This window comes from Pteropus medius, unplaced genomic scaffold (assembly GCF_902729225.1).
Source record: "Pteropus medius unplaced genomic scaffold, Ma_sr-lr_union100, whole genome shotgun sequence".
NCBI classification, from domain to species: domain Eukaryota; kingdom Metazoa; phylum Chordata; class Mammalia; order Chiroptera; family Pteropodidae; genus Pteropus; species Pteropus medius.
In genome coordinates, this window is record NW_024342472.1 from 918907 (window position 1) to 933745 (window position 14839).

The following is a 14839-nucleotide window of genomic DNA, read 5'->3' on the forward strand; positions in this document are numbered from 1 at the left end:
GCCATGAGCAGGGCTAGTTTTTGAAGGGAGGACAGGTTCAGTGCTCTCTTGAATGGTGGAAGATTTGGGGGGTGGGGTAGGGGTAGAGACCAAATCCTGTGATTCATTTGCAAAAAATAAGGCAGAAGTGGTTTCAGGCTGAGTTCAACAATTGAGGGCAAGCCCCCTGGAGTCTCTAATCCCACTGGTCCCTAGCCTCTGTCTGGAAGCCAGGGCTCAGGCTGGAAAAGTCTCTGAGATGAGGGTATAGGGCAAGCTCCTGCTCTAGGGCACCTATGACAAGCAGTGCAGCATCCAGAGTTTGGGGGCCACTGTCCAATGGAGACAGAGTTAACCCTTCAACCCCCATCGTCTGCTGACCCAATACCCATCTTGCGTGGTGGTCAGCATTACTGTGCAGTGGCCTTACTGTGCCTCACTGACTTGTGGAGAGGCCAAATGACACTCCAAAGGTGCCTCCCCTCATGGCCCGAAGGACAAACAAGTAGGCCTAAAGAAGCTTTGACCTAAGAGACTGCTGTTAGGGGGCAGGGATTGGGATTGGGGGGGTGTAAATAAATGCCAACACATGGACACCTTCTGTGAGTCCTTGGGTGGGATAAGGAAGCGGTCCCCAACTTTTTTGGCACCAGGGACTGGTGCTTCTATGAGAATCTAATGCCCGATGATCTGAGGTGGAGCTGAGGCGGTGATGCTAGCGCTTGGGAGCAGCAACAAATACAGATGAAGCTTCTTTCACTCTCCTGCTGCTCACTTCCTGCTGTGTGTCCAGTTCCTAACAGGCCATGGACCAGTACCGGTCCGTGGCCCAGAGGTTGGGCTAGGGGACAGAGACGCAAGCAGCCATCAAGCTGGGTGTTCCCTCCTCATATAGAGAGGAGGCTCAGGTGAGTGGAGGGGGCTCCAGTGACATTGCATGGGGCGCTATGTATTGTACAAGATGAATAGCACCCCCTGGAGTTGTGGGGGGGGTGGCAAGAAGGACAGACCCAGGAAAGTTGGGAAGGGGTGTTTGAATGGAAAGAGAGATCGGGAAGGACTCAGACTGAGATATCACACTGGGGACGCCAGGCCTGACTTCAGATCTCCAGGACTGGGGGTGAAGTGGGGGTAGTGGGGAGAAGCTGTAAGGGGGACTCATTAGTCCCCAATTTCATCCACTTGACATCCTGCCAAGGGGTGGCTCTGGGCTGAGGTTAGTATCAGGAGATAGATGATTCCACTCTTTCAGGAATGCTCCATCCCACAGGAAAGAAAAGACAAGCTCGAAACAGAGGCCCAGTGGGAGTGCAGCCACTCCTCAGTTTCCCTGCCCTGCCCCTATGGCACGGGTCAAGGGTTGTTGTTGTTTAATCCAGAAAAATACAACATTTAATGTCTATAAAGGTGCAGTATGAGTTATTTTACAGAACATCTAGGCCCCTTCGCTGGCAGCAAACAAACTTTCCAGCCTTCTTCTAAGGAAGCCATCCAACTTGGCGGCTGCTGCTGGTTTGCGTGTGAGAGTATGTGAGCTTATGTGTGGGTCTGTGTGTGGGATGGATCTCCGTAGGGCCTTGCCTGCCTGTATGTGTATCCATGTGGGTCTCTCAGATATGAGGGCGTAACCGTGGCTGTGTGTGTTTGTGTGTGTGTGTGTGTGTGTGTGTGTGTGTGTGTGTGTGTGTGTGTGTGTGTCTGCAAGGCAGTATGGTATATGAGCCTGTGCGTCTGAGGTTGTCTACGTGTACATTTTTTCCTCGTTGCTGCCAAATTATCTTCCCATCTCTTCCCTCACAAAATGAAGGGCTGGCTGAGGAAAGCTAGTGGTCCAAAAGGGGGGCAGGCAGCTGGGGAGGGGAGAGGGGCTGGAGGGAAACCAAAGCAATTCCACTAGTTGGAGGAAAGCGTCAGCCAAGGATGAAACTGAAACCAAGGCACCAGCACCCTGGGATCTTCCAGGCCTTTGGTTCCTCCTACTCCCCCGCCCTTGCAGCAGGCTATGCAGATTAATCAGCCTGAAATTCCCATTCCTGCAGCCTGACTTGGGGCTGAGGCTGTGAGGCCAGGCTAGAAATTGGCCCGTGGTTGCATGGGACCCCATTAACGCCTGTTGTCACATTAACACAAATTAGTATATCAGATCCTCTTCCAGTCATCTAGTGGGGCGCAGGGCCAGACTGGAGAGAGAAGGCACAGCTCTGGCCTTGCTGGGGGAGGAGAAGCCAGCCTAAGGACGTCAAGAGAAGGGGCAGGCTGAGGACTTTGGCAAGTCAGGTTGGGGACAGAGACAGGACAGGGGACATCAAGTTTTGACAATATGATCCTTTTCCTAGGTCCTGCTCTGGGAGGAGACACCTTGGTGAGGGTGTTAATAGAAAGGAGGGGGTTTCCAGGAATAGCTGGGCACCACCCTGTAGGAAGGAGGCCCAGGCTCTGAGGTCTGGGCAGGAGGCAGACAGTATTTCTCCTGGCACACACTGAAACCTGGGAACATTTAAGATCTTTTGGGTTATCCCCCACTCCTTTCCTCTTCTTTATGGAAAATCCTTAGAGAACTTTCTCAGATGGCTCTGGATATCCTGAAAGCAGGGAAGCTAGACTGACTGACAGGAGAGAAGAGGCACCCAGAACACTAGTACAGGACATAGCTTTTATATCTTGGCACAGAAAAGGAAGACACACTCTCTAGTATGTAAAGCTGTTTCATAGGAATAGCCACTGAAGCCTCTGAAAAGGGTGAGACTGGATCTCCAACAACTTTTTTTTTTCAGCTTGAAAGTGTCTGGCCACAGGTTATTTTTGTGCCCTAATACTCTCAATATGTTAACTAAACAGCTACCATATAATCATGAACCAACACAAGAAGGCCAGTAACATCATGACTTCTAGAGCTCAGGGCCTGCAAGGAGGTAGGACACAAGGTTCTATCTACCCAGGCTAACCAAGGTTGCAGGTTTTGAGCCCCAGATGAGCCTCTTAGATTTTTTTTTTATGGGTGCTGAGGACCGAATTGACAAGCTCCGGGATCCCTAACTATCGCCCAATGCTGAGTCCCTATCCCTCACTCGGGACAAGCCCTGTTTCCAGACGCTGCCACAGCTTTGGCCACAGTCTATCCCTGTGCAGGAGATGCATTCTAGGTCCCAGGGGGGCCAGGCTAGACAGTGGCTGTACAGAGTTTCCATTCTACTGCCCCTGGGTCAAGAGCCCCTGGCTCAAGACTGCAATCCTTTTGCTGAAGGTGAGCCGCCCAGAGCTTGGCGGGGTCCAAGAGGTGTCTTGAGGGACTATTGGAAGCGTGCCTGAGCCAGCCCCACCCCTGTGCATTAGCGCAGCAGGTCCTCTCTTCGAATCCACCACCACGTCGGGGGAGCGCTGGGCCCACTGGTGGTGGGAGTTCTCTTGGTCCCTCCCGCATCTCCCTGGCCAACCTTTCTCGGCTTGCGCCTTCCAAAGAGAGATCCCAGATCCCCGAGGCCTGAGCTTCAACCTCGACCCCAAGGCATGGGCCCAGGGCGCCTCTGCAGCGCCACCTGCAGGCGGGACGCGCGCTAAGCGGAGTCTGGGGTCCAGGGGTCCAGGAGGACTCCGGGAGGGAGGAGGAGAAGGAAGAGATCAGCTTTCCTGCCCGGAGCCTTCCCAGCTCATGTGTAGCCTCCCTTCGCCGCCCCAGCCCCAGGCGTCCTGGCCAGCCCGGAGCCTGTTCCGCGCCCGCCTAGAGCAGGCAGCCGGCGGCTCCGACCTTGCACTCTTGCTGCTATGCTCCCAGAAGCCTTCTGCCCCGGGAGCCTCTTCTGGGCAAGCCATGAAGTCACACTAAAGCCAATCAGCTTACTTAAGAGAATCCTCCCCCGTCTCCGGCACACCCCTTGAAACTTCTCCTCAATCCCTTCTTTCCTGCTCTCACCCCTCTTCTTTCCTCCTATCCCGTCGTGCAAGCAAGGGCGGCTCCGGGCTCCTGGGGAAAGACTCAGTGTGGCAGCTGGGAGGGAAAGTGGAGGGCCAGAGTCCTCATGGAGACCTTGGAGTTTCTGTCCCAGCCAGGCCTCTCTGCACTGTTCTGGGATGCACAAGGAATGCCGGGGAGGGAACTGCATGTTCCCAAATCTGGGTAAAGGGTACCAGGGTATCCTTTTGCAATTATCTACCACCCACAAAGAGCACCTGCTGAGAGGGCGTCTGGGGACTTCTCTTCGTCCTCAGGACTTCAGAACTGGCTGTGGAGGTCACTTGGAAGCTAAGATTTCTTCTTTGGTACCTCCTGTTCCGAGGAACAGCCCAGCACATGGTCTTGTGCTATCATGGGGACAAGTGGGGAATATCTGAGCCTTCAGCTTCCCTCAAGCTTTGCATTAAGTTAAACTGATTGCCTGAGAGGTCACTGTAGCCCTTCCTCTTAGAACTTGGTATTGGCCCAGGCCAGGTTAAGGTGGGGATGACTCTGAAGCCAAGGATTCTCTGTTTTCACTGTCCCCTCCCCACCATGCCACTAGTTTGAGGACTCCCACTGGAGTGGGAGACCAGAATCCTACACTGGTTGCATGGGATATTAGTCTCAACAAGGTGGCTAAGGGTCTCAGGCTGGAGCCAGGGAAGGCTTCAAGTTGGAAGAGCTCTGCTGATCTCTGAAACACCTAAAGCTCCTCATTCCCTGCAGAGGAGGCAATGATCTCTAGATGTCCTTTCCCACCCAGCAAATCATGGTACTGGATTTTTTTTCTTTCCCTCCATGCATTTTCCTTTTGTCTCTGTGGTAGAAGCTGGGTGCTGCTGAAGCTTGCAAGCTTCCTAGCTCACTTGTCACTGCACTTTGGGGCAGGGCTATGTCAAGACCATGGCCAATGTGGAAATGGCCATGGACTAAGTAAGAGCAAAGGGGGTGAACAGGCTGGTCTTGGGGCTTTTATGGTATGAGGTGGGGGATGATTCGGAGCTCTTGGCATCAAGTTGAGAGCTGCCCTGGGTTATGGTGGCTGTCCACCCAACAGCTCTGCAGTGTGTGTCTGTCAGGGAGGGACTGGACTCATTAAATAATTGGATAGGAATGTATGTGCCTGAACATGGCATAGAATAATCTAATCACAAAGGCTTCGTAGGGAAATTCTGGGCTCGAAGCCAACCCTTTTTAGGGTTTGAAGGATGCCACCTTTCATGCAACCAGTTTTGAGGCTGTCAAACTCTCAATGGAGTGCGAATAAGGCAAGTTGCAATTTCTAGGGGTCTTAGGTCTAGATGTAACTTGCTAGGTCAAAGAATCATAAGCTACAAATAAACACAAAACCAAACCTATAAATCTAGTTGAGCCAAAGAGACATCAGAGGCAATGTGGGGAGATGTTTGCCAAGGACTTTAGGTCTCATTAGCACCTGCTCTTGACCTAAGAGATGGAAAGCGACTGAATCCATGGAAAGACGAAGAAAGTCCTGTGCAAGCACATGAGAGACTTTGCCATACACAGGAGGTTAGAGCAGAGGGTGGAGGAATGATCTAGTCCGTTCCCCTCATTTCACAGATGAGGCTGCTGGGACTCAGGAAAGTGGCTGTTCAGGTCCTCCATGAGTGAATGGTAGTGCTGAGACTCAAATCCAGAAGAGTGCTCTTTCCATTATGCTCCACTACTTTGGGAAGAAAACAGGGAGGGAGGGAGCACTTACTGGGACCCGAGGAAGAAACACAGGGAGAAGGAAAACAAGGGGTGGGAACCTGCAGAGATTCTCTGAGGAAGCAGGGAAAGTGAAGGAGCTAAGGAAAAATGAAGAGAAAGAGGTGTAATCTCTTTGAATGTCAGCTCCATCTTCTGTTATAAGCGTATTACACATATTCATTTAAGTATAGTAAACATATTCATGTTCTGTCCCTAGAGATGACAGAGAATATACCATAGACTGGAGGAAGAATCATGATTTTGTCGGTGAAAGAAAAACCTAGACAAGATAGAAACAGAACCATGAAGCAATTTGAGGAGTAAAGAAGTTCTGATCTGAATTCATGCATCATACTCCAAGCACTTATGTTGCAATGATAGTACCTGTTGATCCATCTGTGTTTGCCACCAGGTTATAAAGCCACTGAGTGCAGGGACTATATATTACTCATCTTCTTATCTCCAGGACCTATTGTACCATGGTATGCAGTAGCGGTGCAGTAAATGTTTGCTAGCTGACCAACAAATTTATTAATGTATGTATGTGTTCATAAACTCAACACTCATGTTAGGTGCTCCTCCAGAAGAATCTGTGTTGCACTGCAAATGCCAAGACACTGTAGGTGGGAACCTGCCTGGGAGGCCAGGCACCTCTGTCCCAGACTTGACTCTTGAGCTTTCCCCAACTAAGACACAGACCTTGGAGGCTCTACTGGGATTAGGTAAGATGTTCCGGAAAGTACAGACTAGGCAAAATTCACGGGGATCCCTGCCTGGTAGTGGGCCTCCAGAAGATATTTTTGGCTCTTTGTCTCCAAATTGTCAACATCCACTAGCTGGAGACCACCAGGACATGCTTATGGTTGAACAAGTTTGGTTTATTACTCACTGAAGCAAGGGGGAATGCACACCTTAGGGAACCATGGGGCATCTCAGGAAGAAGGTGCTAGAAAGGACTTATAGGATTTGGGCTGGCCTGGTTGATTTGGGGAGGGTTTAAGGAAGTGAAGTTTTGCTCTGGATTGGATGCTGTTAGGAAGCAGGGTAATTTTGATGATTGGGCCTTATTAAATAAATTTTATCCATTAGACGAGCAGACTAGAGTGAAGCTAATGCTCTAATTGGTAAGGAAGCAGCAGTTGCTCAGATTAGTTAAGAAAGGAGAGGAGTATTGGTCATTTCTGTGGTTTGGGCAATGTTCATGTGTTTACCTATATTTATATATGATTGTGGAGTAGTCTTGTTTTTGTCTTGATCTACCATGGTTAGAATGGCCTTGTACGATGATGCTAATGTTTTGTAAATCTGTTTACCTTCAACATAACACTCAGGCTTAGCGATGAGTGCCAAGCCAGTTTGTAGCAACACTGAGGCCTAGCTGACAGTCCCAGGTTAGCTTCTAGTTGTCAGGGGCTGCATTTCTCTTTCTCAAAATGCTCGTTTTGAAATGACCCCTGTTTTCCAAAGAGGGCTTGGCAGTCTCATATCTAAATATTTAGACCCTCCCTATACTCTGACCCAGTCACACCCACCTGTAGAACCAGCCAGGCAGGGGAACGTCATCACCTATTTGAGCTGTGTCTTTGTGTGTGGTTTTGTGTACATATGTCTGTGCCCATCAGATATTCCCTGATAAGATGGGAAAGAGGCCAGAGGTAGTCCGGCTTCACCTCTGGGCTTAGCAGGACTTCCCCTCTGCCCAGAGAGCAAGGCACTGAGATTGAATCCTAACAATCTCTAGGACAGCAAGGGTGCCCAGCTTTAGGTGGTGTCAGGGTAGGACACAGGGGATATTGCGGTAGCCACACTTGAGAGGAGTGGGAAAGGGAAGGAGTAGTGGTGGAAGGGAGGAGAGAATTCCTTTGTATAAGTGGGTCTCTAGAGAATCTGTTTATTTTCCTTCAAGGAAGCTGCCTACAGTAGGTCACTGTGGATTCCCCACCCCCATCCCTTTCTGCTTTAAGTCTCTTGTCTCCAAAACAGGCCCTGTTGATTAGAACAAAAAATTTACATATGTTGACCTCATCCTCCAAGAAGAGGCTTACTCTGACCCCTTTCCAATCAAAACACACTTCCTTCCCTCAGGTCCATCTGTCCAGCTAAAGTATGAGGACATCTTCTGCTATTCCTTACAGGTAGCCAGGCAAAGGCTAGTACCATCATGAAGAGGTGCTGAGGTGACACTGGATAGCATTTGCAAAACGGCAAAGAAAAGCGAGATTGAAATCAAGTAGGTGAGTTCCAAATGCTTGATATTTTGGCAGAGCCCCAACTCTTTTGTAGGGTGGGACTAGCCCTGTTCTGCACTGTGCTTTGGCCTAGCTAATCACAGGCTGGCTATTGAGGGCCAAACCTCAACTGGTACTGATCATCTGTACAAGCAGAAATAAGTCTCTGTGAAATAACATCCTTAAATGACACATTAGACCAACTGGACATAACTGACATTTATAGAGCCTTCCACCCCAAAACAGCTGCTTATACATTCTTCTCTAGTGCACATGGAACATTCTCAAGAATCGACCACATACTGGGACACAGAGATAGCCTCAACAAATATAAGAAGTGTGAAATCATACCAACCATATTCCCTGATCATAATGCTTTGAAACTAGAGATCAACTGCAGAAAGAAATCAGGAAGAACCATAAATACACAGAGATTAAACAACATGCTACTGAAGAATAACTGGGTCAGGGAAGAAATAAAAAGAGAGATCAAGAGATACATAGAAACAAATGATAATGATAGTACAACATATCAAAACTTTTGGGACATGGCAAAAGTGGTCATAAGAGAAAAGTTCGTATCATTACAGGCCTATCTCCAAAAATACGAGCCCAAATAAACAAAAGAATGAGCCCAAATAAACAATCTAATGCTTCATCTTAAAAAACTAGAAAAGGAAGAACAAATGAGGCCTAAAGTCAGCAGAAGGAAAGAAATAATCATAATTAAAGTAGAAATAAATGAAACTGAAAAAAAATAGAAAAAATAAATGCAACCAAGAGCTGATTCTTTGAGAAGGTTAATAAAATTGACAACCCCCTGGCTAAATTCACTAAAGAAAAAAGAGAAAGGACACAAATAAACAAAATCAGGGATGAAAGAGGGGAAATTATGATTGATATTGCAGAAATAAAAAGGATCATACAAGGATACTATGAAAAATTATATAACACCAAATTTAATAATCTAGAAGAAATGGACCAGTACTTAGAAAAATACAATCTTTCTAGACTGAATCAAGAACTAGAAAATCTAAATAGACTGATCCGCATTATAGAAATTGAAATGATCATCAAAAACCTACCAAAAAGTAAAAGTCCAGGACCAGATGATTTCACCAGTGAATTCTACCAAACATTCAAAGAAGATTTAATACCTATTTTCCTCAAACTCTTCCAAAAAATCGAAGAGGAGGCAATACTTCCCGACTCATTTTATGAGCCCAATATTACCCTGATACCAAAACCTGGTAAAGATAACACAATAAAAGAAAACCACAGACCAATATCTCTCATGAACACTGATGCAAAAATCCTAAATAAGATACTAGCGAACCGAATACAGCAACATATTAAGAAGATTATACGCCATGATCAAGTGGGCTTCATCCCAGAGGCACAGGGATGGTTGAACATATGCAAATTGATTACTGTGATACACCACATAAACAAATTAAAAAATAAGAATCATATGATCATATCAATAGATGCAGAAAAAGCTTTCGACAAGATACAGCATCCATTTATGATCAAAACACTTAACAAAATCGGTATAGAAGGAAAGTACCTTAAAATAAAAAAGGCCATCTATGACAAACCCTCAGCCAACATTATACTTAATGGTGAAAATCTAAAAACTCTCCAAGATCAAGAAAAAGGCAAGGCTGTTCACTATCACCACTGTTATTCAATATAACATTGGAGGTCCTAACGAGTGCAATCAGACAAGAGAAAGATATAAAAGGCATCCAAACAGGAAACGAAGAAGTCAAACTGTCACTATTTGTGGATGACATGATTCTCTATATAGAAAACCCTAAAGACTCCACAAGAACACTACTAGAAACAATAAGCAAATACAGTAAAGTCTCGATACAAAATCAACGTTCCTGTACTCTAATAATGAAGTGCCAGAAAAAGAAGTAGAAAAATAATTCTTTTTGCAATTGCAAGAAAAAGAATAAAATACTTAGGAACAAATTTAACGAAACATGTGAAGGACCTATATAATGAAAACAACAAGACCTTATTAAAAAAAACTGAAGAAGATACAAAGAAATGGAAAGATATTCTGTGTTCTTGGATTGGAAGAATCAACATAGATAAAATGACCATATTACCTAAAGCATCATACAGATTTAATGCAATCCCCATAAAAATCCCTTGGGCATTTTTTAAAGAAATCGAACAAAAAAAATTATCAGATTTGTATGGAAGCACAAAAGACCCCAAATTGCAAAGCCATCCTGAGAAAAAAGAATGAGGCTGGAGGCATCATTCTGCCCAATTTCAAATTATACTACAAAGTGACAGTAATCAAAATGGTATTGGCAGCAAAACAGACACACAGACCAGTGGAACAGAATTGAGAGTCCAGAAATAAACCTATATTTATACGGGCAAATAATTTTCGACAAAAATGTCAAAAACATACAGTGGATAAAGGAAATCCTCTTTAATAAATGTTGCTGGGAACACTGGAAAGCCATCTGCAAAAGAATGAAACTAGACTGTTGTCTATCACCACACACCAAAATTAACTCAAAATGGATTAATGACCTGAATATAAGACCTGAAACAATAAAGTGCATAGAAGAAAACATAGGAACTAAACTCAAAGACCTTGGACTTAAAGAGGATTTTATGAATATGACCTCAAGAGCAAGGTGGGATTTCATTTGGGCCTTGAAAGATGAGCAGGATTTGGATAGGTAAAAGGATATTGGGATGGAGTTCCAGATGTGAAGAACTTAAGGGTGTCAATAAACCAGATGTTTATGTGTGCACATACATGTGCGTATGAAATCATGGGAAAGGAGACTGGACATGACAGAGTGGGCTGAGATCAGGAGAGCTATAGAAGACTTTGGACTTGATGTGGTTGGTAACAGGGAGTTGCTGTATGTAAACGAGGTGAGGTAGGGTGCGGTGGGAGGGACATGGACCAAATGATGCTTTAGAAAGTGATCTAGCAGCAGTGGTAGACTTAAGCATGGATGCTCTGGTTGCTCTCCATTCTTGGTGTGTCCACGGTACTTTGTGTCTTTCTGAGGACACATTTCACTATATTATTCTTCTGTATTCACGTGTCTGCCTTCCTCACTGACACCAGGAGTTCCTTTAGAGAAGTAACCATGTTTTCTCTATTTTCCTCATATAACGTCCACCTGGCTCATAGTAGGCACTCAAAGAACAGCATCTTTGTAAGCAGCGATGATTACTGTACAAATGAGTCCTGTCTCACAGGATACTAGATGAGTATTGTACCTACAGATTTGGATGTCATGTGTCAGATTATATTTCACCAAACCTGTACACATGTAATAAGAACTGTTCTAATTCAGCTCATTCTTAATGTGAACATTTGTCTTGTTCTAGTGTTCAGAAGGGATTTTGTTGTAGCTTCAACCCTCTTTAAACAAACACAACATGAAAAAATTCATCTAGGCTGGTCATAATTTTCTCTTTACAAAAAGATTCACAGTTAGACTCTTGAAAATAGTAATAATTTCTCTTAATTGAAATAAGATTTGAATTTTAAAAGTTAAGTAATTTGAAATGCAAAAAAAAAAAAAGAGCTGATTTATGAAACTCTGACTTATATTCCCAGGTACTATCTGTAAAGTGAGGTATGCCTATAAGCTTATTTTAGATAAAAGGAGTTAGTGGAGGGTTTATTTCTGTCCTCTCCACTGTTTGGAGGACAGCTGGCAGAGGAATTGAGAACTCATGATCCCTCAAGGAGTCAGTCTCCAGGTTTAGCCACAAAGCACCAGGTTTTTGAACCCTTGTTTCCGTTTGCAGTAAATGTCCTTTCTGGGCCCCTGCAGGACCAATTCAATTCTGGGATGGGGGGTACATACAGATATTGTTCCAGATAAAGTGAAGTCTATTCCATGTTTATGTGTTCATTCATTCAACAATGATTTACTAAGCACCTACTGTGAGCCAGACTTTATGCTAAGCTCTGGAGATATAACCAAGAGCAAGATATTAAAGCAAGGTTCTGGCTTCCAGGAAGCCACAGACCACTAGGCAGACAAGCAAGGAATAGTCTTAGAAGAGCTAGGAAAGCATTATAGAGACAGGATCTTCCCTAGGGAAGGGAAGAAGGGTCAAGCGCTGTAGGCAAAAGCCACAGCATGTCTGTTATAGATAGGTCCGGAGAGGCGAGAGAAGTTCAGGGAATTGAAAGAAGTGTAGAGTGTGGAACAGGGAATACAACGCTGAGAAAAGTCATGCATTTGGTAGTAACTCCAATTTGCTTGCTCTTTAATATGCAGACCTTTCCTCCTTTCACCCAACCCGTTCCCTTTCAAAGAGAGCAGGATTTAATTTAGAAGAATCAGGTTTTATTTAGTGATGTGAACATTAAGAATTTGCCTACGTGATTGAAATATTCACAAAAGACTTGATCATTCACACTCATACACACAGAGGAAGTCTGATGAATTAAAAAAAATGTTCCTTCAGCCATACAAACTGCTGTCAGAGACAGCAAAGTGTTTGCCTGTTCCACCGGGGGACTTCAGTCTTCATGAATGTTGAATAGTTTAGCTACTTCATTGAGATCTTCATGTTGCTCGCCATCCTTAATGATCTGAGGGAGAGAGGAACAGTCGATCACTAACTCACTCTGCGTGCATTCAAGCCCAGGCACACAATGGCGCAGCCTGGGCCAGTCTTCACATCACACCTGAAGAGAATTGTGGGAACAGCTTTCTACTAACCCTAAATAGGCATGTGCCGACTCCCAGGCCACCCAGCCGGGTTCTGAGTGAAAAAGAAACATTCCTGAGCCAAGGATATACCTTTGTTCTGCTCAGGCACAATTTGACCTAGGTGGGCAGTGCATAGTAGGGCAGCTGATGAAGTCACAGGAGCGTTTTCCAGCCTGCACCTCCCATCTTGCTGTAAGAGCTCTGATAGGCACCTACCTTTCTTGCTATGGGCATTCGGTTGAAGATATTCCACAGCACGATCCCTACCACCACTTTGCCCCTGAGGTAGAAGATGACACCTTTGCCATAGTCCTCCCCCTGGGCGGGGGCTTGGGGAACTGCAGGGTTGCTGGGAAGAAGGGTGATTTCTGAGGCTTCAGACTCTGTCTCACTCTCTGATCGGATACCAGTCCCTGTGGCCAAACCCCAAAACAAAGTCGAAAGAAAACAAAGTAATTATGAGCTTGGGAAATTCTGGAAGGAAAGTATCTTTGGACATCTGCTTCAAGCTGCTTCTAGATGATTTGTTTTCCTATACCCCCTCAGTAAATGCTGGCCTTCTTCAGCTCATCTCCACTGATGAAGGCAATGAAAGCTCTTCCTTGCCAGCTCCTGGGCACTGCATCAGTCTGACCCCAAACTTCCCTCCCTTACTATCACATTTTAAATTTGTACTTGGATATTTCCTGGTATTTGGATTTCTGCAAACTGCAAAAGACTGGCTCTTGTCCTCTAAGAAACATTCTAGAGCTGCATGATCCAGTACAGTAGCCATTAGCCATATATAGCTTTCCTAATTAAAATTAATTAAAATTTAAGATATTTTAATTAAAATTAGATAAAATGTAAAATTCAGTTCCTCATTTGCACTAGCCACATTCAAGTGCTAAATAGCCACATGTGGCTAGTGGTTAATGTATTGGACCGAGCAGAGATAGAATAATGCTATCAAAGCAGAAAGTTCTACTGTACGGTGCTGCTAGAGAGACACTCTGGATAAAGCAGGAGAAGGCATTTCCATATGGAAAAAAACATAGTGGTGGTATTTATTTTTGGCAGGGGGTGGTGGTATGGGGAGGGGGCACCTTATTTTCTGAGAACGACCAGACTTCAAGTAATACTGCCCACTGGAAAGAGTAGTGACCTGGATTTTTTAAGTCCCTGAGTTTCTTTCCTGGATCCACTTCCCAGGGGAGGTAGAATTAAGGAGTGGGTGTATGTAATCTACTTGGATTGCACAAGGAAAGAACCTACATATCCATATAATGTCTTACTTTCTCCTCAAAGAGCAACTTGCCCTTGAAATGCCTCTGATGAGAGGACACAGAGGTTAAACAACTTCAGCCAAGGCCACGGAAGGGAGAGAGAATAGGCCTAGGAGTTAATGAAAGAGATGGCTGTGGGAGAGAAGTTCATTCTAAGAGGTACCTCCTGTCTAAAGAAAACATGGCAAGAAGGTCTGACAAATGGAATTAGAGGCAGCTCAAGAATTACTCGGACCCGTTCTTTACTGCCTAGAGCCCATGGAGGATAGCAGGTCCTAAACTAAGGTTCTCAGGCCTACAGGTCTAGTTCTTAGAATTATCAAGAAGAAACAGAACAAAACAAAACAAAACAAAAACATCTAAAAAGTTCAGGTTTTCTTCATCACACAGGTCTTCCTATTCCCTAGAGACAAATTAAATAATGGAGTCATTGATCTAGCCACTGTCCACTGTCTAGGATGGAGACCCACAGTATCTATGCCTATGCTTTGACCAGGGTTTTTGATTTTGCCAGCTCTCAGACCACTAAAGAGTGAGGGCTTTGGGTGTGGTTTATTTCAAAGGACACACGAAGAGAGACTTTCACTGATAGAACCCCCCACTGTCCAATAAAGAAACCCCTTGTTCAGGAGATTTTGGACCACTGCTTTTCAACACTCTTCCAAGAGAAGCAGTTGGTTTTCCTTACCTGACTGCTCTGTGGCAGATTTTGGGTTGTCTTGCGCAGTTGCTTTTGCAAAAACCCCAACTGTGGGCAAACTACTGTCCACAAGACCAATAGCTTCATAGCCAACATCGGGGCCCAAATCACTCCTAAGGAAAGAGAGAGAAGAGGATGTTCTGTCACGGGACTGTAAAGAATGACACGATGAGACATTTTCTCCATGATACTGCACTTCCATGCCAAGCAAAGAACTTGGTATGTGCAACAAGAAGAGAAATGCCAAATTGATCTGTTGCCTGCTAGGGCATTTGGGGACCACTGTGAGAAAGCATGAT

General features: G+C 45.2%; 1 protein-coding gene and 1 long non-coding RNA gene across 4 annotated transcripts in view; one reads left to right on the forward strand and one right to left on the reverse strand.

Moving 5' to 3' along the window:
* LOC120604315 (uncharacterized) overlaps nt 1-14839 on the forward strand; it is a 43223-nt gene that overhangs the window by 3679 nt on the left and 24705 nt on the right. For both annotated transcript variants that reach the window (XR_005653308.1, XR_005653307.1), the window contains exon 2: nt 7762-7860. This is a non-coding gene — a long non-coding RNA (uncharacterized LOC120604315). The remainder of the gene's footprint in view (nt 1-7761; nt 7861-14839) is intronic.
* Nucleotides 12185-14839, reverse strand: part of AIFM1 (apoptosis inducing factor mitochondria associated 1) — a 32156-nt gene continuing 29501 nt past the window's right edge. Inside the window, exons 14-16 of one of the 2 annotated variants that reach the window (XM_039864976.1) lie at nt 14529-14653; nt 12792-12988; nt 12185-12454 (exon numbers count right to left, since the gene is read on the reverse strand). In XM_039864976.1, the coding sequence (XP_039720910.1) occupies nt 12383-12454; nt 12792-12988; nt 14529-14653 (394 nt within the window). In that variant the 3' untranslated portion in view covers nt 12185-12382. The remainder of the gene's footprint in view (nt 12455-12791; nt 12989-14528; nt 14654-14839) is intronic. The other variant, XM_039864977.1, reaches the window with a different exon arrangement.